General features: G+C 36.3%; 1 protein-coding gene across 1 annotated transcript in view; it reads right to left on the bottom strand.

The window, feature by feature from the left end:
- EPHA7 (EPH receptor A7) overlaps positions 1–23,275 on the bottom strand; it is a 136,795-nt gene that overhangs the window by 84,666 nt on the left and 28,854 nt on the right. The window contains exons 2-3 of the mRNA XM_085318700.1: positions 14,713–14,868; positions 13,492–13,827 (exon numbers count right to left, since the gene is read on the bottom strand). Coding sequence (XP_085174826.1) covers positions 13,492–13,827; positions 14,713–14,868 — 492 coding nt within the window. The remainder of the gene's footprint in view (positions 1–13,491; positions 13,828–14,712; positions 14,869–23,275) is intronic.

Here is a 23,275-nt window from a genome sequence, read left to right as displayed (position 1 = left end):
TCCGTCCCATGCTCAAAGCTCATACGGGACCAATAAGAATCAGCAAGGCTGTGGTGTTTGCAACATGCTGATGACATATCTTGCAAAAATCTGGAAATGTAGTTCAGGACCTCAACCATTTCCTAGCTGAGGGTGGATTACAGACAAAAGAACAAATTCAGCTGGACAAGATGGTGTCTCAAGGAGCAGGCAATGGATAGAAAGAGTAACTCTATTTCAAAAACAGAATTTCTGACACTGGCTGTTACTGTTCCCAGTTTGGTAAAATATTCTCTATCCACACGAGTTTATACAATCATGTCACACAAAGAGACCGGCTAGCTGTTTACCATCTGGACCAGAGTTGACAGCTGTGGTATCTTCCTCAGTAAAGGAATTTTGCCTATTTTATCCACAGTTTTCTTACTTTGAGATTAGCCTATTACAATGTTTTCAAGAAGTCACATTTTATACTCCTCTTAGGTTATAAATACATATATATGTTCTAGCAAACTAAATACACTGTTAATTCATTAGCATGGTTAGCTAGTTGGACACAGCTCTGTCCCAGCTAGAGGTATTCCARGTTAGAACAGGCCAAGAAATGTCCCCAGCAAGCAACCTCAATGCTTTGTCACACGAATGAATGTAGCTTTGTGAGTGTGAGCTGTGCTATGCCAGGGACAGAGAGCGGGCCCGGTCCCTTTCACGTAGCTTTTGTAAACTGGGAACACAGCATCAGCTTCTTCAGGGTCTCATTGCCTTTTACGCTAGTATCCAAGAATTTCAGGTATTGTTTTTTAGCTATCTGTTGTTAAACGGGATGAGACTTGTCTGTGTGAGAGATCACCCCCATCTCCATACCACTGCAGTATTCAGCAGAGGCGTGACAGGTATTTTTCTCGTTGGCGTGTAGAAATCACTCTCCAAGGCACCATGAATGTAGTAATATTCTGGGAACCTGGGGTACCTGCTAGGGCAAAGGTGGAGAAACTGCTCCCTGGAGGATGGTGAGAGAGTTCACTTACACTGATTTATCACTCATGGAAGGTTATCTGTTTGTAATTATCCTGTGCCACTGGATGGCTGAGTTAATTTACTACTTTCAGACAAAAGTATATAACACCGATGGGTGGTCATTGATGTTTTGTTGTAGGTAAGATAAACTGTAAGGCATCTACAGTCATCTTAATGGGAGCTATTGACTGATATTAAAATAAAAAGAAAGTTTGGAACAAATATTTTGTTTGTAAGGTACTTATATATTAATACTAAAAGACTACAATCAAATGAAATATTCTTATTTTAAAACACACCTATCTATATATGGATGGGGGTAGGTTTAGCTCAGTTGGTTAGAGCATGGTGCTGTTAATGTCGGGGTCAGGGGTTAGATCCCCATATGGGCTACGCTGAGGGTTGGACTAGATGATCTCCAGAGGTCCCTTCCAACCTTACCATTCTATGATTCTATGATATGCCCACAAAACACCTCAGTTAATACAGTCAATAGTAAAAGGCCTCATAGTCTTAATAACATGAACTACTAATAAGGCTAGAAAATTCTTCTACGGAGTTTTAAAATACTAAGGACAAGAAATTATGATTTCTAGTTTTGCTCATTTATTAAAAAGAAATTTCTAAATATTTAATATTAACATTGTGGCAGAAATCAACGTGTGCATATGTATGTTTGGGAAGAGGGCATTCATGACATCTGGCTTTTGGATATTAATTTAGGTGTCTAAACAGGGAGGGTAATCTAAAGCTTCCTCTATAATTAAGGACGAGACAATACACAACTCCTACATTTGGCTCCCGCTCTGAATCGCTCCCTAAAGAAAACTATCAATCTCTGCTGACTACAACAATGTAAATATCCACCAATATTTAAATGCTGAAGTTTAATGCCAACATCACAGAGTAGACTGTCGAGCCCTAAAATGTTTCATGTGATTAACTTCACACAATGAGAAGAGTAATGACACATCTTCCTCTTCCTTACTAGTAAAGCTACAACACAAAAACAAAACAAAACAAAACAAAACAAACAAACAAACAAAAAAACTCGGGGTGAAATTTTGATCTCAGCTACACAAGGGAATATTTTTTAATAATTCCACAGAAGGTCCATAGAGACAGATCATTTGAGTATTGGCTCTGAAATATTAAYGTCCAATTCCTCATTTCACAGGCATGATTAGAGGCTCTATGAACTTAAATAGGCTCTTTAGTGAAGTAAATGGCATTTCTCCATAAACACCAGGGTTTGCTAGCTCTGAATCCAGCCTGCTGACTCAGCTGCTGCTATCTGCAAAGAGCTTGGATACTGCAGAGAAAAATGAGCCTTCCATGATGTGTCAGGAAATAGAGTACTTAAAAAAGAGAAATACTTAGAGCCAGAAGAGGTCAAAAGGAGAGATGGTAGATACACTCATCAGCAGATATGAGAGAGAAGATACAGGAACTGAAGGGTCAGCTTCTGTAAATGTATGCCTGTGAGTAGTAAGCCTGGATTCAATGGACAACTGTGYGCAACAAGCTGTTGAAACGTAGGTAGAAGTTTTGGACAATCGTTCCCAAAAAGGAAAGCTAAGAATTATAGTGACAGCACCTGATTGCTAAAGTCTTACAGCTCGTTTCAGAGAAAGCGATATCTAGCTTTCAGATTCTGAAAAATGTTCTAAAAGCATCTGCCCCTCTTTTTTTCCTCTCTCTTTGTACTAGTATACAGCAGAAAAAAGGATGAAGAAAGCTACTGCACTTCCAATATTAGACAATTACTAGAAGTTCTGTGAATATTTTTATGGTTTTCTGTGTTTACTCTCACGTAGAATTCCTCTAATGCCTAACACATGATTCAGCTCATTCAGTAAGGCATAGGTCTTCACTAGACTCTTAACTTCATGTAYAAGCCTAAGACTTCAACCTTTCTGTGAAACAGTTAAAATTGGTCAAAGAATGTTGACAGAGYGCAATGTAGCTGAAAGCAAATTGTCCAACGAGATATACTTATAGCACACACACATAACCTAGTATGTTTAGAAAACCAAATTAAAGTAACCCTTTCTTAATTTGCATGTATTCAACACAAAAATGGTCTGAGTCGTACGACTTATGCTGCTTGCTATGTGTATTAGCTTGAAAACTAAAGTGAGCATATGAAAAATCAGCAAGTTATGGAGTTTAAACTACAGTTATTAAAGGCTGCTTTATTTTGTGGGTTGCAATCACAGGCTTAAATAGAAACAGAAACATAAAATGCAGTTTATAAGCTAGAATTTAGGACATTTGTGTTGGTCATACAATAAGAAGATTTCTGTGTCATTATCATAAGCACRACTTAGCTGACTTATGTTCACATGCAGATGCAGTTATGTAACACTTAGCTCAGACAAATGGCCCTGCTCTTGATCTTGCCTATTCTTCTGTAGTTAATGACCAAATATTGTTAAAAATTGGGACACTAATTATCTGATGTCGACACGTTATGGATAATTGAGAATTGCTCACTCTGAAGCCATGCTAATTGTTTTTCACAGGTCTCCTTCTCTTGTCCTTGTGTCCTCAACCAGGCAAGCAGCTACAGGTTTATGCGTACATCTCTGTCACGTACTTTGTCACCGAACATACATCATCCTTTCTGGCTCATCCCCGATTAATTTCGCTGGCTAGCAGCAATTATCCCTCCCTTTGTGACTGACCTCCTGGCAAATGGAGTGCATGATGGCTAGGTAATTTTTTTTTTCCTGTGTATTTTAGCACTTAATTGATCCTTGTTGGCTGCCTACCATAGCATATACTAAACTTAAGCCATAAAATGGTGGAAATTGAAAGAAAGGGATAACCACATTTTAGAAACTGTAGTTGGCAGCTGTAAAAATCAAATCTTGATAATGTTCTCTCATTTACCCTATTACTTGGATCAGTTGGTTAAAGCTGCTAATGATCCTCTTGGATCAATGTCTTTTGCTTGTAGCTATAATTTACTGCATTGGTGGATTAGTACAGATGTTTTCATAGATAGCTCTGCATCATTCCACCAGATTGCTGTCTGCATCAAATTTGCTTCCATTCATCACTAACAAAGCAAAGAAAAAGATAATCAGCATCTACTATCTTAACATTAAGTATTGAACTCAGGATAACACTTTTATTGTTGTCAATTTGCAGCTTTCAACCATGGCTTCCTCAGTAAATTGCCCTGAGAATTTCCCCTGGAAATAGATCCAATGACATATTTCGCCTGTATCAGGGAAAGACTACAGAAATGTCAAACTGCACAAAATAGTTTACACACTAAACAGCAATAGATATCACTGTTAAATTAGGAAGGCATCCTATGCAATCAAGGCTGTTTCTATCACAAGCAAAGAAGAAACTGCATAGAGCAGCAAACTCTAAGAGATGGCAAAATCTGCCCACCCATATTAATTTCCTGTGCTGTTCTAGAGCCTGTAAWATCAGCTGCCACCTATGGAGATGTCATAGTGGAGACAATTATTGCTGTTAGGGAAGATGTCCCCCCTTCTTACTATCGCAGAAGCATCAGAAAGATCAAGCCCAGCTCTTTACTAGGTAAAAATGTGTTTTACTCTGATTTTTTTTTAACCCAGCTCAGATATCTTTCCCACTCTTGCCAGGCAGAAGTGAATCACTCATTCTTGAGCCATCAATACTTCTTATATTGCCAAAGGACCAGAGGCCAAAGGGAAGGATTTGTATTATTTAGCCAAAACTCTAATTTTCCTCCACAAAAAGCAAGATTGTTGGCTCATGCAACAAATAAAAAATAAACAAATGAATAAAAAATGATCTGTCCCTAAAAAGGAGTACCAGAATCTCTGACTCCATTTCAGGAGTCAGAACAGGAATAAAGCAGGCTGGAACTACATTGCCTTAAAATGCTGCACAAATCTACTTGGCGCCTCCTTCTAGACAGTTAATTACGATACTGAGCTTCAACACCAAGTGGTGGAGTGGACCTTGCTTTAAGAAAGCTCTGGATCAAGGCATTCTTTGTCTCTTCTTGCAGTGTGTTTTTGGCATACAAACTACACTAGCTGTGAGATTCACCAGCCATTTATTAAACAGGCACTAGTGTGAGCAGTCTCTCCCATCTAGAAGTCTCAGATCTAGCTGTTCTATCATTAAYGGAGAAACTTCTTTAGCACTCCTTGTATGAGCCATCTTTTCTCTTTTAAAGATTTCCACGGGAGTCATTACAGTGGGCTGGCTCTGTGCCACGCTAATCAAATCAAACGCTTCACCATGTAAAGTGTTACAGTTAAAGAATTTTATAATTTACCACATACAAGCTCAATTAGGATTTCAGAGATGAAAGTRTTTATGCATTTGCAATAGTGTCTTTCAATAATGATGTTCATTTCCCATCTAAAAGCAACTGTGCACGCAGAAGGTTCTGTTTCTTTTCTTTCCTTTTTTTTTCCCTAAGTAACAATGGGACACATTCTTCAAAAGATGTGAAACAAATAATCAAATATTGTGAAATTTCAAGGTCAGAACTTTTAACATCTTATTTAGCAATTAGTATGATCCTATTCTTTTTCTCTGAATTTGTTCTTTCTAGGAAGAAAAAAAAAGTCCACACAAAAGCAAATGAAACATCTTAATAAATTACACTGTACTGAAGTAAGATATTATAACTCACAAGCAGTGTTTTTTGGTTAGATTAATTCAGACAAAGTATATATTATTCTGTCATACTAATACGAATATTTCACGGTTTTGTTACTTGAAGGAGTTCAAATCTATTTTGCAAATACTGAAAAACAAATCCTCACCATCCTTTTATGAGGCAAGCTAGGCACTGTTATTATGAAGCTTAAGCAAACAAACTAAAGAAGTCTTCAAGCAAATCTATGACAGAACAAAAATAGGCCTTTCTTTTTTTGTCAGCTTTTTGCCATTGTACTTTACTTTCAGATCTAAATATAGCCATCACAGTATTTTGCCTAACACGATTTCCTACGGAAATTCTGAAGTTTCAGAATAAGCATTTATCTGCATTTGAACATAAAATCTTTTTGGTCAGAACATTATACATTTGGCCAACATAACAAACACAATCAATACATTGATTTCATGAGATCCTGCTGATGGTGTTCAGCACTTATTTAGATCCTGCGCCCAGGCACCATATCACAGCTCAAAGGAAGCAAGAAAGGAAGATGCAGAGTCACAGTTCTGATGCCAAAATCAAAGGTCTACAGAATTGCTCCTTCCTTGCACATGAGATAATTAGCTACACTAAACGGTGTACCAGTGTGTATAAATGTATCAAGTGATTTCTTGTCTGCACTGTAGGCATCTTTAAAGTCTTTGAGGTAGAGAAGCTCTTCTCAGAACTAAATATAAGATTATCTCCAAAGAGTATAATAAATCTCAAAGAGTAGTATTTAGTTTCCACTCAGTTCAGAAGGGTTTATGGGCATGAGAAACAATCTAACTCTGGGTAAAGGGAAAGAAGTAGCCCAGTATATTTATAAGGAGCTAAAATAATCCACCCAGTAGGAGTCACAGATAGGGCTCTTTTATTTTACAATCCTTTCTGGAACTGGACATAGAAAATGTGATGTTACCACACTCTTTTCTTTTCTTTTCTTTTCTTTTCTTTTCTTTTCTTTTCTTTTCTTTTCTTTTCTTTTCTTTTCTTTTCTTTTCAGGATCAGGATTAATTTTTCATGATCACTTTCAATGTGACAATTTGTGTAAGTCATGGACATCTGAGGAGATGTTTTCCCTGTATTTGTAACATTAAAACTGAAAGTTACCTCCAAGTCCCCTCCGTCACATTGGTAAAACACTCTCTCCATTCTTTAGCTAAGTTTTACTTTATGTCACTCAGTTKCTTCCTTGAATACACACTTATTTGTCATGTAACTGGTGAAAGTCTGATTTAGTGGAGCACATTTGTCTGTGGTGACATAACTTACCATTTCAATAGCTCAGCGCATGGGGAAGTAACTGCCTGGGAAGTGGGCTGTCATGCTCCTCCCAGCAGTTTATTACCAAACATCTAACAAATATAGCATCTTGAGCTGTCTGTTTCTAATTCAGACCTTTGGTTGTGTTAAGATGGAGGTTTATACTGTCTTTATAGCTGGAGGTTCTAGTTTCCTGTTATTTCCCCATTAGTTTTATTTTTAAATATTGTGGAATTCTCATAGGCACCAGAAAAGCTTTGTTTCTTGATAAAAAAAGATGAAAAAAAACTGCTACAGTAAAGCTAGACAGGGAAGAGTTTTGAAACCTAGTTGAAAAACAAAATAAATTATACTTCTAATATACTTCTAAAATAAACAAACACACACACAAACAAAAAAGGTAATGCAAAATGATATTCAGCCAGGAACTGATGTACAAAAAAACTTTGACCTGTGACAGTCACTACCAAAATGTGTTATAAAGTTTCCCGTCAGGATGTGTCAAAGTGCCCATTGCTTTGGGTCCTGTGYATTCTGACAGGGCATAAGGTTCAAATCCTGCTCCTACTGACGTCCGCGACAAAACTTCCATTGGCCTCAGCGGTGCAGGATCAGACCCAAAGCAACACAGCTAGCATCTGCTTCTCTGCTTTCTCTCCTACCTTTCAGATAGAAATATCTGCTTAAATATTAGAACAAATTAATTACTATCAATGAGATAATCTGCAGTAAGTTTTCAAAAACATGTTGTCATTTCAGATTTCTATATACATACATGTATATATGTTTGTGTATATACGTATATATACGCACATACATTGTATGAATAAATGTACATATAATATTATCATAAATGTCTAAATATCATATGCTATATCAAACTTTTTCCTGTATAGTTAATTCCTTTGTTGTGAAAATCCCCCAAATTTATAACATTTAGCATGAATCTTATAATGATGACCTAGCTAGCAATTCTATAATATCTTATGCATTTTAACCTTATGCATTTTGCTACATTAAAATATGACCTGATACAATCAGTGAATGAACAAACTGCTTTCCCTAAATTTGATGGCATTTGCTTTACAGAGAGGGGAATTCTTCTCAAGTTTTTTATCCATCAGCTTAATTTGGGCATAAATGCAGTTACCACCTCCTGCCAAAATATCTATAACATTAGTTTGGGGTAATGTGTCTTGAGATCAATAGACAGTTTTAGTTCCACAGAAATAACCTAATCCATTTTTTAAATGCACTGAAAAGACATATAAAAAACTAGGGAAATAATAACTAGCATATGTAATTCATTTCCACTCTAGTTTTATCCTTTTTCAGTTGGTGGCCATGGAGTGAATAACTACTTACAAAAGAACTACTCTGTCTATTGGTCTAGAAAAAAAGTAAAAACAAATTAGAATATATCTCAAAAATTATTAGTAAGCACTAGCAGTAACATCTTTGTAGCTCCCATTAAATAAGCCAAACAAAATCGTAACCCAAAGTGCAATCATCATAACATGCATTTCTGAGATACACAGCTTAATGCAAGTGGTTCAAGAATATTGGTTTTGAAATGTGACTTTTATATAAAATAATTCTACTAGCTCAGCAGGTGGAATGCATTTGGTCCAAAAGAGAAGAAAATTATGATTTTTGTAATTAAATTTCTTTTTAAAGTAATATTTTTCAAATATATATGCAGATGGTGTAACCATGTAGGAAAGCTGATCTATAATTGAAGGTTAGAAGATGAAGTATAACTGAAAAAGCACAGTCACTAGCAGGAAATCAAATGAAACATGAAGTTTGGGGAAACGAGAGAAGCAAGAACAGATCTAGACCTGTGAAGGGCTGGTTGAAGCACCGAGAAAAGCCACCCTTGTACATCATCTTGATTGCTGTCTTCGCCATGGATAGGTTATTGCTAAAGGAAAGTCAGCTTCAAGTGAGGCTGATGGGGAACAGGGCACAAACAGATGGTCAATAGCACAGAGGCTATGAAAGAAGAGACTTTCAAGAAGGAGCCGAGATAATTGAGAGCAGGGGAAGTTGTGAACGGGAGCAACAGAGAAATAAACGATCGACAACAACAAGCAAAGGAGGACATAGAGTTGGGGAGATTACACAGCTTCTTGCTGCTTCAGATAGACTTCAGAAATTTCTAAGGAAGGCAGAACCAGAGCCAGCTTTACAGAATAGATAGCTGTGCTTCTTTTATGCATTTATTCATTTCATCTTGCTATATAAACCAATGGTAGTGCTTTTTGGGGGGGAGGGGAGAGGAGATTTGAAAGTGCCAAGATCTGGTTTCTGCAGGAAAAGGTCTGAAAATTAGGAACTCTAGGAGGACAAAAAAAAGGGAACCAACTAAATAAATGAAAAACAAACTACTATTAAAAAATCAGGATTTTTAACAGTGAGTCTTGATTTTGGAACAGAACCAGGGTTTTTAACCACTTCAAGTTGTCAGCATTGAGTGGATCTGAATGGGTAGCAACGAACTAGTTGTGCTGCAGAAGCTTTCCCTTGCTGTGAAGGGAGACGTATTCAGACGTGCTCCCTGCATAAGAACAGAGAGTATGTCTGGGAGTAGGCGTTAGCATTATATTCTTACATTCATTTGTCATTTTTGGTTCGCTTTGCAAGATGTGATGAATGTCATGTCCACTTGGATATTCCTTTTTCTTCTTCAATGACTATAAAGACAACTTAAACTAGCTCGGGATAGACACTAAAATTTTCTCAAATGCTGATAAAGAGTAGGATTCATCTAACCTGTCTTAAGTTTTCCCAAAGTTAAGTTAGGTTGGATGAATATCACCCTTTTTTCAAAGAGCAGTATTTTTAGATAGGCTGCAGAGGAAAGGATGTAGAAAAATAGTTTTTAAGATATACAATATTGCACTACCAATAACAGATTTTTACAAAGTGTCAAGAAAAAATTRTAAGATTAGTATTAAACACATGCATTTTGTAACGATTTGAAAGTGCACAAATACCAAAATCTGACGAATATTCAGCTACTGTGACACATAGCCAACTCCATTAGCCCTTTGAGGGTTGTAAGGAAAAAACGGAAATTGTGGAAAGGAATATGATGGATCAAAACGAATTTCCAGTATTGGCTAAAGGTGAATATTCTATTAGGGAAGTCATGAATTTTATCCTTAGTAAACAACCATTCCATAAACTTGCAAAGGTTTTTTTCAGCTGTTTGCCAGCTGCATATCTTCAGTACGGTCATCTATTGTAACAAGGACTGAGTCAAATTTAAATTTGAATTCTGCAGGGATGTAAGGGCTTACACAGATCAACTTGCAACATRGGGGTGTTATCTTGTAAATTTTATATGATTCTGGATAGAGAAGATATGAAACAAAATGGTTTACTCCTTGCGGGACTTATTGCACTTAATTTTTTTACCTCTGATTCTGTCTCAGTCTTTTCAAGCTTTTCTCAAAAAAAAACAAAAGAAAGCAAAACAACCAAAAAAAAAAAAAATCAAGATTCTGCTCTGTAGCATACAAGTATGCCCAATAATAATAGATAGGCTAGTCACAAAGACTTTTGAACACAAGGAATGAATAGTGGTGTGTCATATGTATATATGACAGCAATGTGAGCAATGTGAAATGCTGCCTACCTACTTGTAGTCATTYTGCTGGGTTATTTTCACAAATATAAATAGCTTTATGTCAACCACCTGGTTCCTCTCTGTGACATGCTCTCTTTGTCACATCAGAAGCTTGTTATATGTGGGTGAAGAAACATTGAGTATGTTCCAAACTCCCATTCTTCTATCAATAATTTCCTGTTATCATTACACAGTGATTTAAATTTTGTGAATATGACCACAAAGGATCAATTCAATTAAGTAAAAACTACAAAAAGAAATTCTCACTGCAAGCTTCTGTGTAACTGGTGAACCTAGTAATTATATATAGCCACCTATTGTGCTAGCATAATAACACAAGAAGAAGGTTTAGTTAGACACATTTACACACAAAAAAAGCAATATGGGCATAGAAAAAGCCATTTTTGCCAAAAGTATAGAACAGTTATATAGTAACAAATGAAAGCTGCATGAATCCTAGTTTACTTGTCTATAAATAAATCCAACATTTTTCTTCTCTCCATGGTAAAATAAAATAGGAGCACMGAAGCATAACAGTCTCCTTTGAGTAACTAGTCTCTTTCTGTTCAATTATAGTCATCAGTCTGTTCCACCTAAAATATTTTCCTCCTTGAGAAATCAAAGAAATCAGTATTAGGATCCAAAACATGCTGTTTCAAAATAATGGAAAAGAGGCCTTTCCTTTCTGTGAATGCATTTGTTCTTAACCACTGTGGTTTCTTTAACATGAATTTTGTAATTCGAGGGAAAAAATGCTGCATGCTTATAGAATTTTTAATCAGAAAATCTTGAAATGATCAGTAAAGAAAGGTAATAATTCCTTCCATTTTACAGATAGTGAAAACTGCAGCAGAGAGAGCCAAATTTGCCAAAACCTGTGTCCTATGTATAACCCTTTTAGATGCCCAATGGAAGCATTTAAGTCCTGATACTCAGAAGTGCTAAACAGGCAAAATCATAAGTGTATGAGGACCCTTTCTTTCAAAAGTGACCATGTTTACACTCTGTAGACTGTGGGAAACATTTGTCTGTGCATAATACCACAGCAAACTGGAGAGCATGGAATGATGGAGTCAGGTATCCTACTTCCCAGCTGCATATATAAGACATATCTAGGCAGAAGAAGATTATTCCATGGCTTTAAATAATTAAGTCAAGTCTAGGTGTCTTTTTTGTAATATGTATGAAAGCTATATCTCCACTAATATCTTTGAGCTTAATGCAAGAATCATTTCATAAAACCACTTAGCTCATGCTATTCAGAAGGTAACACAGGTAACCATATTATGTCATCTGGCCTGAAAGAAACTTTATATATCTATGACTATGAAAACACAATAGAAATAACTATAAAGAATTATCTTGGAGGCAAAATGCTAGATTTATTAGTATATCTTTTTCATCTTCCTGAGGTGTGATACTAGCCACTCAAACACGCTGGCTCTTCATTTACCTGGTGTGCCACTAAACCGTCAAAGTACATAATGTAAATCCTACTCGATTAGCTARAAGAAAAAAGCCCAAATTCTCTTCTCCATGTGCTACTTTCATACCACTATGTATAGAGAGCAGAACACTGTCTACCTGTGGACATTTGAAGAGCTATAGAGAAGTATTTTAAAGATGAAAAAGTAAGATGCCAAAATGGTACAATCTGTGGAGCAAAAATAGTTTCAGAGCATGTTCTCTGTGCTCATAATCTCGGCAGAAACTCCAAGAACAGAACGAGAATGRAGATCAAACGATTCCTTTCAGTCATGAGGATGGTTCCAAAATAATAGGTATTTAGGATCCAGGAAAGCATTACAAGAAAGTTAAATAACCCTGCCAGAGCCCAATTTCAACAACTATATGATTTTTTTTTTTAAATAGTTATTATCTTTTTTCAGATGACAGTGCAAAATAACTAGTTTTCCCTACTTGTTCCATGCCTATCTACAGTGAATTTGATCTCGGTTCAGAGCATTAATGTAAAGGATTTTCATATAAAATTATGTCTGAATTTAAAAAGAATAGCTTGATCACAATCAATAAAATGTTCTCCCAGACGTAAGTATGAGATATCCTTTAAAACATTGCCAGCTATTCTTACAGCAAGCATCAGTCATTCACTTCACATTTTCCTTTAAGACATTTCTTCGGAAATGAGATCTTGTAATTAATGTACAGGTTAAGACTTTYTGTTCAATCTATAAACGGTTAGTTCCTACTATCCTCTCTTAAGCTAACAGCCCAGAGTGAACTATTGTAGATTCAGAGGTATGTGATTTTTATCAACAAGCAYCTTATTATTTCAGAATACCAAATCRGAGAATTCATACAGACAACTAAAACCCTTTTCCCTCCTGAGGTGATATGCTAGGTTGATTTTATTTTCCCTGACATTTCACCTGTCAGATTATGATAAGTATAAGAAACAAAAAATAATTGTCTTATTCTCRCTGAATCTCATAATCAAATACCTGAAAATATACAATAAATTAGAAATATAATCCTGAGGGAAGACATGAACACTGAAAAGAGTCCGATATCCAAATCATCTTCCAGTGACCTAGGACTCTCATGGAGTTTCAAAATATTGAGAAAGGGACCACTTTCACAAGATAGTCATGGTATCTATTTTTCTTCAAGTACTAGGGAATGACCCTACAATGACGTAAGAAAAATAATTGTTTGCAGAGACTTAAGAAAATCTATTTAATAATAAAGCTATATGTTTTTCATGAATGCTTTCTCAAAGCAATCTTGAGGTCAAGAAATAGAGTAAGTTATCACGAAATAGTATAAATTCAAATTAACTAGTTGGMAAAGTGAAAAGATTAATGAGCTAGACACATCAAACATGTTCCTGCTATACTGCATCTGAAGTTTGCATGTTCTCAATTTCTCTTGGTGTCACAGTGTTGAGATTCATAAGTGATGAAAACTTACCKGCTTGACCCGTGGTAATACTGACAGCTGCAAAGAGCCTCTGGGAGCGACTCAAGTCAGAAACCCCATTTACTGCTTCAACTTCAAACGTGTAGTTAGCATGAGCCAGCAGGTCCATGACTGTGACATAGTTATCGACTAATCCGGTTTGCTGGGGCATATATCCAATGTTACTCCCACAGGGAACACATTCGCCCTGCTCCCAGCTGCACCTCTTGCACAAAATGCGATAGGTCACGTCATTTCTTCCCCCGTTGTCAGCGGGAGGACTCCACTCCAAACTCACGGTAGTCTGGTTGATATTGAAAATGAGGTTCTGCGGTGCAGAGGGAGGTCCTTTGTAAGACACGGAAAAGCTCAGTGTAAATACACAGAATCAGTGTGGGACATTTAGCTAGCATTTTAATTACTAAGACAGAAAATAGCTGAAGCATTTTTCTTCACATAAACATTCCATTATTTTTACAACAGGCTACATAAAAGCCTCCTTGAACTCACTTGGCAAGAGCTTTATTTATTTTCCATTAAGGTATCAGGATAACAATTGGCTGTATATTTACTGCAACTGCCTTCAGTTGTTTTTCCTCCATACAATTAAAAGGATCAGTTAATGTACCTTAAAGGTAGCCTTTTATAATTTCTGAATTTGGAATGTGTTCCTCTCTGTTAAAAATAGAGCACCAAATTCATCTAGTCCTTCTTTATCAGCTACTGATATGATTTACGTAAGTATTTGGTACGGCTTTGGATCTTGGAGACTTCCATTATTTAAACCATCAATCTGTGTAGGTTAGCCTATTTGCAATTGGAATATTAAGCCAGATCCAATTACAGTTCAATCAAAGTTCGTATCCTCATAGGTTACTTTTCATTTTTCTATTACTAATTTTGGTATTATATTGCATCAAGCACTTTGCCTAGACAATTATAAAGCCACAGTAAAACTATACCTCTATTCTAGCTGTTACAACTAGTCTCCCATTTACCCAATATATAATGTTTTCCAAGGTTATATCAAGCAAATACGGAAATTATATTTATGTTGATCCTATATTCACTGACAACTTTCCTCCCACTGCCTTTCAATTTCACTTACTATTGTAAATACACCTTTCAACTATAGGAAAGGTCAATGCAAACTACTGGTGAGAACTAGCTAYAAATGGCTGCACCTGGTTGGTTAAGCAGTGTCCTTTATTATTAAATTCACGACTGACTCACTTGTGCATGCGACATACGGCGGATCAGAAGGTGCTCTGTAATAGCTATCTTCACAGTCGCATCTTGAAGATCCTTCCTTGTCAGAAAAGCTGTGAGTAGGGCAGCGGGAGCACTGCAGATCTTGTGAAGAGGATTTGTAGAACCCACGGCCACAAGCTAAGGGAGAACAAAACAAATTTAGGTTTTSATTTGCATGGACTACTATTCTGCTTTTTCTTCTATCCCTATCATATGAGGTATACATTCCTGTGAACATCCAAACTGCCCATTCTATTATATTGGCAAAAGCAAGTTGTTATGCTCACAATTTCTTTTTTTTTTTCAGATGGTGCTACTAATGATTTTGTGACATTTTTAGAAATACAAGCATACAAATTCCTTAGCAGCTGGCAGCAGAGTATTTTAATGTGGATGGCCACAGAAACATAGCAGGCATCTGCTTTTTTCACCAAAGGAGAGTACAATACTGTGCAACTGCTAGATACCTGCAGTAGTTCTAAACAAGGGGAAAACACGTTGGAGAAGCTCTGCTCTAAGACCACTGCTTCTGGTATCCAAACCAGCTGATTTGGCATTAATGGTGCATAGGCTGCTTACACTTCCCCGATCTGAGGAATCAAAGAAGATGTAACCTACCAATGAACTCTTGTCTCAGGAAAGGAGGAGTCATTAACAACTGTTGGATATAAGATGCTGTCAGGAACAAGCAGAAAGAGGCAGAGGACAGAYAGCATAAGCTGCACAAATTGTTTCTCCAGTCTCACAAGGCAGGGCATCTGGGATGAAATGACTTACTAAAACTTTCAAGGAACAGTTAAAAGGTAGATAATATGAATATGAATACAATCATTTCATACTTTGTGTGCTGTGAACTTGTGAAAGTAAACATAACGTTTTCTTCCAAAATGTTTAGAAATACTTTTATCAGCTATTGTCACAGTTCCCAAAGCAGAAAGACCCATAAAACACACTTATAATAATATTTACAAGCAGAGGACTGCAATGTAGAAAGGTAGCTTAAGAACAGCTGAACTACAAGAAGTTTAGGGGAGGAGAAAGAAGGAAATGGGGATCACATATCACTAAAGTTGTAAAAAAATGAAGCCTCAATTTCAGCATTAAAGTTATGGGAAAATTTAGAAACACTGTCATTATTAAAAACAGAACATAGAAGTCCTTTAGAAACTTCTAATAGAGTAGAGTTGTTGGTTTATTTTTTCCTTTTTTTCACTGGCACTACTTTTCAAATTCTTTTTTTTTTCTGACCATCACAGACAATATAACCTTCTTAATCCATCACTTGTATGTACAGAAAAGGGACTGTGGGTGAAATTTAATACTTGGTATCAAAATATTAAAGACTGTTAAACAGTCATACTGAATTCAGAGTGAGAGGATTTACATTGGTTACATTCACATTTGCTTGTATGTTTTCTCAGAACAGAAGTGCAAAGTATCCAAAGACACTGATATTTGGAAGAGTTATTTCAGCTGTCTGGTACTACTGTGATGAAAAGAGCATGAAAACAATGAGCTTTATCCAAATCTCACTGAAGTCAACGAAGAATGTGCCTTTGACTTTAATGGTCTTTGAACTGGACCCATGGCATAGCTACAGCCACGACTCTTGTTAATCTGATGAAATTTATGCAACTAAGAAAAAAAAAATCAGCAGCAATACTTCAGATAATAATAGATAAAAGCTGTTGAACTGGGTAAATCAACACTGGATCATACCAATTATATGATAGAAAATTCTGGCTCTGTATAACTCTGTATCAATACATTAATTTTATAAAGAAAAATATTCTCAAAGGTTAGAAATCACCATAACATTTAGAGGTTACCACACTGAAAAAGTATTGGATAGAAGCTAAATTAAATGGCAGAGACAATTAGCATACAAAACATGTATCYCTTGACTTTGACAAAGGGACATGAGTTTGCATTAGGAGAAAATCTAGCTCTGCTTGTGAAACATGCTATAGTTCTACCACAGTAGTTTTTATACACGTTATTAAGAAAGAAAGAAAGAATTTTAGAAAAGCACTTTGGACAAACATGACCCATTGAATTCACAGTTGTGGCAAATTTAACACAGAATTAGCCTTTTGTACCTTCATTCAAAATTGTTTCAGAATTCCCTGATCAAAGACAAAAAGCACAAAAGCTGATTTGTTTGCAAGTACCTTAAGACACGTATTTAAACTTCTGTCTGCTCTTTTAATGCTTCCAATTGAAATGGAGCTAAAATTACCAAATAATAGTTTCCTGCCTTTTTTTAAATAGTCATTTTCCCCTCATGCTGAGCAAAACACTGGACAAACACACTGGATCTTCCAGCATGTAGCCCTCTCCAAAGCAAAGAGCAACTTAAAAGGCAAAGATCCCTACTGTGTTTCCAGTCTGTCCTTCTCAGCAGGGAACACTACAAAGCAAAGAAGCAGAGAGTAAAATAGAGATTTCAGACAGAAATAACAAAACGTAAACAGAAAACCTTTTTTTTTCCTTTTCTTTTTTTTTCCCTGACGACTTAATCAAGACATTTATATGCTTGGTCACTTATTTAAAGTAAGTGTGCATTTCTTATTAGAGTTCAAAGGATCTGAATGTCTGCTGCTAGTTTACATGACTGAAAGCCATTTATTCTGCTGCACAGCATACCACAGGCAGCAGGTTCAGGCACTCATTGCACCATGTTACAATTCCATTATCTTTTTTTTTTTTTTTTCCCCCAATAAGAGGCTTATATGAGGACATTTAATAGCTATCCCTTCAACTTACATACCTCATAAATATAAGGGGCAAGAGTATTCCAGTAACGAGGTTTTTAATGATATAAAAAGATGCTTTTAAAAAGGACTTAAACAACCTTATAGATCTTTAGGAAGGAAACAGTAACGGTATGCATCATAATTAAAAGTACTCATTTGAGGAATATAACTAAGCYTTTACCCCATTTTTTCATAAATTTAAATTCATCACAAAAATTTGGCCTTTCAGCCTTGCTTTCAGCCTAACAGAAGAACATTTCTATTGCTCAAAAATTGGGGAGAAATTTTTAAAATTCATCATTAGCCTTGCCAACTGAAAACTTTATCAAGTAAATGCAATGCATGGACCACATATCAAAGTGTAATGACTTGCCAGTGGTCTACTACAGACCATACATTGGAAAGAATTTTTCTAAAATATTTTTGATTCATTTTTTTCCTTTTGTTCTATCTCATCAAATTGCTGTGGTCATTTTTTTTGAGATTGTAAGTAATTATACCTTAGTATTTTGCTCTAATGTATTTTAAATCCACATACTTTGATCCAATGTAATTCTTAAGTACAAGTACTGCTTTGCAAAAGTATCTCATAGTAAAGTTTGAAGTTATCAGATTGCATTTGATCACATCCATTTTAATATTGCAATTCACTGGTGCAGGAGAGCACTTAGCAGCAGCACTTTTTCCCTATACAGGAAGCCTGWTCTGTAAATCACRGTATAGAACGTGAGCAACAGAAACAAGGAGTGGAAGGGGAACAGCAGTACAGTAACTGAAGAGGCAGCACTCTGATGTTGCTGCCAYAATCCTCACTATTGCTGATCTGAAYAAAATGTGAGCCTATTTGATCTTACTTAAGCAAGTTAAGATTCAGGAGTACTTTTGTTACTAAACACCTTCMGGGGAAAAGGTGGGGGAGGGGGAAAATCACAAAATAAATTTAATTTTATCCAGTTTARTGTGTCATTCGCAAATGCTAGTTCAGTAGAACAGCTCTTCCCAGATGAAACTTTTATTTTGTTCAATCAGCTGCTCCAAATTTTGGATTGTCTTATATATTCCACGGAGAGGTTTTAAACACTGAAGTCACATTCTACTAATAGCATAAACAAGTAGATTGAAACCTACTGGCCTAACCTAAAGCAGCCTACAAACAATGCATAAGTTAGTTGCTAATTCTTTCCTTTATATATTACAAAAGCAAAAGTAAATGTTGAAAAAGTTACAGTACAGCCAAGTCACAATTATTTGCTTAATATCTTAGCCTCACAGCTACTATGGACTGATCATCAGTGACCTCCCAGGGCTGCTGGGCACCTTGGATTTGTTTACTTATCTGTGGTAGTCATGGTTATTTCTAGGAGCAAACCTTCTCACCTCCTCTATAAAGTAAAGAGGTTCAGGCTGCTCAGAAGCTGGCAGCTTTCCATCACACAACACAGCAATGCGAACAGCCCTCAGATGAGACACGACTGAAGTCTGAAGCTGCATGGGGTATTGCTACTTTGTATTTAAACTTCCTTGCCGGAAATCYTTAGATAAAGAAGTGTACTATTCTGTCTGTATACGATGGAAACACCTCGGTGAAGATGACACTGGCAATCTTTCTCGCCTTGGACTAATTTGCTTTCTTCTTCTCCAGCCCACCGCACTCAGCCTTAACAACGATGTGTCGGGAGGACCTGGTACGTAGTGGGGCAGACTTTCGTTGTCAGTGCGTGAGGCTCGCTCAAGCACGCATTTAACCCACGCCGGTGAAGTCGGTTCAGTCACAAGCACTTTGAGCCAATGTATTTGGTCATACAAATACTGTAAAGAATGGAAATATTAATACCCCAGAAGCACCAGTATATACCAAGAGGTTAACACGTTACTAAGAACTATGCTGTTGCATCTGTGCCATAACAAGTCATAAGCCATTGCAGCTAGAGGTGCCAACGAGCCTATGTAGAAAAATAGCAGCTCAGAACATGCCTCTGCAGCCTGGTAGAGATCAAATCATGTATTTAYTGTATATTCGTATTTCTAAAAGGAGTTTTCCAAGAAACTCTGGAAGACAGAATGAAGGCAGATGTCGAGAGCAGCAAACAGCATTCTGGAGTCCCACTTGTGGGACAGTAAAAAGGGAAAAAAGAAAGTGTTAAGTACTGCTCATTTTTATGTAGCCTTTGCAGTATAAACACTATGGAGATTCATTTTGCTTCTACTAGAGCCAGGGGACTTAAACTGGGAGGGATGACAGGAGYATTGTAAGGACCGTGAGTGACATGTGTAACAACTGATGTTTATATAACCAAAGGARAAAGGGCAAACTGTTGTACGGTAGCGACATATTAATCATGAAAATTATTTGCTACCACAGTAATATTAAAAAATTAGRGAAAAAAACAGAGTTGGTAAAAGAAGTGCAGGGCTTCCAAGTAGCACAGCAGCTGGCGCCTCAAAGGGCAGGCAACTGTTTCACTGTGTTAGACATTTGACTGAATATAGCTTTTGATTATAATTTTTCAGTTTTTATGAAAACAATGAAACGTAAGCACTAGGTGCCCTAATTACTGTTTGATACCATTATAAAAGGTAGATTGATGGAAAGGAAGAAAAAAGAAGGATGACGTACTGTCCTACACAAACAAGAGAGTTTGTCTGTTTATTCTGTTTATTCATCACTGGCTGCGTTTGCTATCAAGTGTAAATTCTAGTGGTATACATGCCATAGTTTTATGCACACTGCAGATGAAACTAAAGTTTAAAAAGTGATGCTTTTTCAAGGTCAGCATCAAAGAATGGTAAAGAAGTAATCACAGAGTTTTAACAGCAGCGTATCACTTAAGACCTTGGGATAACAGCYTGGGCCCACTGCGAGCTGTGGCAGACTGACTGCCCACTGTGGTAGAGCTCAGGTTTTCCCCTGGGTTCCTTCTTCTTGCACATTTGAATAAAGTTGCCCATACATTAAAGAGATCCTATACATTGTATTTTTTTCCTATAGCCAGCAGCTAGAATTTGTTTTATATTTTTGTGGACATAAACCTCCATTCTTGTGATCTACTTTGCATTACCCTAATCAACTCTCCATTTTTCTACTTTTCCCAAGCCTTGAACATTAAGGACAATTCAGCTAAACTCTTTTTCAAAGAAATTATGTATACACAAGGAGTTTGTGCAGATGTTTCCTGTATGAAGTTATGCAGCTGCAAAGACTTTATTAATTATAAAATGCAAAACGGATTGTTCTGTAATTGAAACTCTCTGGGGCTCTGATACATTTGAAAATTAACATACATACATGTATACTCAGGACATAGATAGATTCTGTTAGATTATTTATTACAGATGGATATTTTAGCTAATGCAGAAAAAGGCTGATTTTCTCCACTGGAGCTTTCAAATATTTGCATCATATTAATGTCTATAGTTCCATAATTCAAAACTGAAAGCACAGCTTGCAGAAACAGTACTCCCACTGCTAGTGTTGCTGACCTCATCTGCGATGGACAGGTCCAGAATCTTTATTTTAATCCTATTGACAGTGTCTCAGTGGGAGTAATTATAACAGTCAGCCACAAATCCAGACCTCCTGTCACTGATATATTAGGGTTTTTCACAACAAAAATGAGCAGCATACAAGGAGGATGAAAACAACATGGGGCAGAGATTATAGGAAGATTTGTCAACCCCCTTCTGTATTAACCTGCTACAAACATATGACAATTTGGCATGGGAGACACCAGAAATATTAATGTTTAATCCTGCACGGTATCAAAAATAAAAATTTGAAAAAAAGTTTGGGGGTGTTATTCTCTTATGACACACTTGGCTATTAGATCACGACTTTAGCCACAGGCACATTTTAGCCAACAGATCTGAAAAGTTTAGATAAACTGAAAGCAGGCCATTAAACAATAATTCCCAAATGTGGATTTCAGTGTGAAAGAGCAGACATAAGAAATCMAGTAACAAAAGGAGACTTTATAACCTCTGATCCCCTTTTCCAATAATTTGCGTATGTCTAAGTCATGACTATGTTCAAAACTGTAAATTACTTTTATAGTGAGAGATGGCATCTGTTATGCCTTCTCTGGCACCTAATATATATTGTTTTATAAGGATCTCAGACTGTGGTATTTTATTTGTCTAACTACCATGCAATGATAAATGTCTAGCTGAAAAAGATGTTTATTTTAGCTTGATTTTTAAACTGCAACAGCATCTAAAGATTTCATGTTTCAACCAAGGAATTATGTTGTATGGTTTAGCCAGAGTAAACTCAAAGACTCTTAACGGTGCCTCAGCTATAGTGTGAATGACATATCTAAATAAGGCTGTCCCATGGCTGCATACCATCATCTCAATGAATGTTTGCTGTTGCCCGTTAGGAGTCTCAGACCTCATATTCACTTCCTAAGCTTAATATGTCCTTGTTTTCTAAAGTCCTGCTAAGGTCTTTTGAGAGACGTTCACACACTGCTGTCCATATAAATAAGTATCCAAAAACAGAAAGTCCGTTAAACAATAGTATCTTACTCGTTTTTTTTTTTTCCGCTGAATGAAATGAAACCTTTAACTTTCTACAGTTTTACTTAAAAACAAGAAAGACAAAAAACCACTGAGTATGTCARGATGCTTGACTATTTAACTTAGCTGATTGCAAAGAAATTTCATAGGCACAAAGCAATATTCTGCAGTGTTTTGCTGGCTAATTTATATACAAGGACAAAGTAATCAGGCAGAAGAACACAGCCCACAAATCAAAGAATATCCAACTTCACTTATACTGCAACAGTAAAATTACTTGTAACCTAAAGATTATGAATGAGAAGATAAAAAACTACATTTAAATAGGAATTAAAGATATTCTAGTGCAGTCTTGAGCAGAATTAAATATCTAGATAAACTAAGGTTGTACATTAAGGCTATGATGTAATCTTTCTCTAYATATTAAGAGTTTGTAAAGATTTCGACATGTTCCTCTCATGGGACACATGAAGAACACGGGCTTCCTGAGAACTACAAATCTAAAGTCACTATGAAACATGGCAAAATTAACATGTGAGATATACAAACACTCAAAAAATGCAGACAGATTGGAATTCTCTTACTAAACACAGAATGCACAAGTGAAAGGTGGGTTAGGGAAACAAAAGGAGAAAAGAAACTTTGGCTTTCTCATTCATTCTTTTTTCTCTCTCTTCCACTGTCCCTTCACCCCAAGACTAACTCTGCAAGATGCTAGAGAACCTTTACTCTTCTGCCCAAAGTTAAGTGACTGCTCAACTGATTAGCTAGATTGGAAGCATTTTTTAGGGTGTGATGTAGGTTCCTCTCAACACAAAATAGATTCATGCTTGAAATTTTGGCAGCACTAGAAACTTAATCCGTCTTGCTCAGAAGGTTCTACAAGCACTTGGAGAATTAATGCAAAATATAAATGTGGAAAAATACATTAGATTTACTCATAACTTCTGCAATTTTTTTCTTGTTTTTTCCACTTTGACTGACTTGATATTTAGTTATTAACTTTTTATTTTTATTTTATAAAAATACTGGGATCAACACTATGATAACCAAAAATTCATCAAACTTAAGACTATCAGCTATCATTGGAACTTATGTAATGGAAGTTACTATGTTCTAATAATAAAACTATATATTTATGTAACTTAGGGGAATGATATATCACTTTCATGCAGTACCAGGTAACAGAAATTGCTACAAGAAAAGAAATTGGCTATGCAAACTTCACTACAGGTGCYGATTTTTTTCTCTAAATAGATGCATGAAAAAAAATA

The sequence above is a fragment of the Rhea americana genome, unplaced genomic scaffold, assembly GCF_003343005.1.
Source record: "Rhea americana isolate MKP2758 unplaced genomic scaffold, rheAme1 scaffold_55, whole genome shotgun sequence".
In the NCBI taxonomy this organism is placed as follows: domain Eukaryota; kingdom Metazoa; phylum Chordata; class Aves; order Rheiformes; family Rheidae; genus Rhea; species Rhea americana.
Note: the sequence above shows the minus strand (reverse complement) of the source record. Positions and strands in the feature narration are given on the sequence as shown.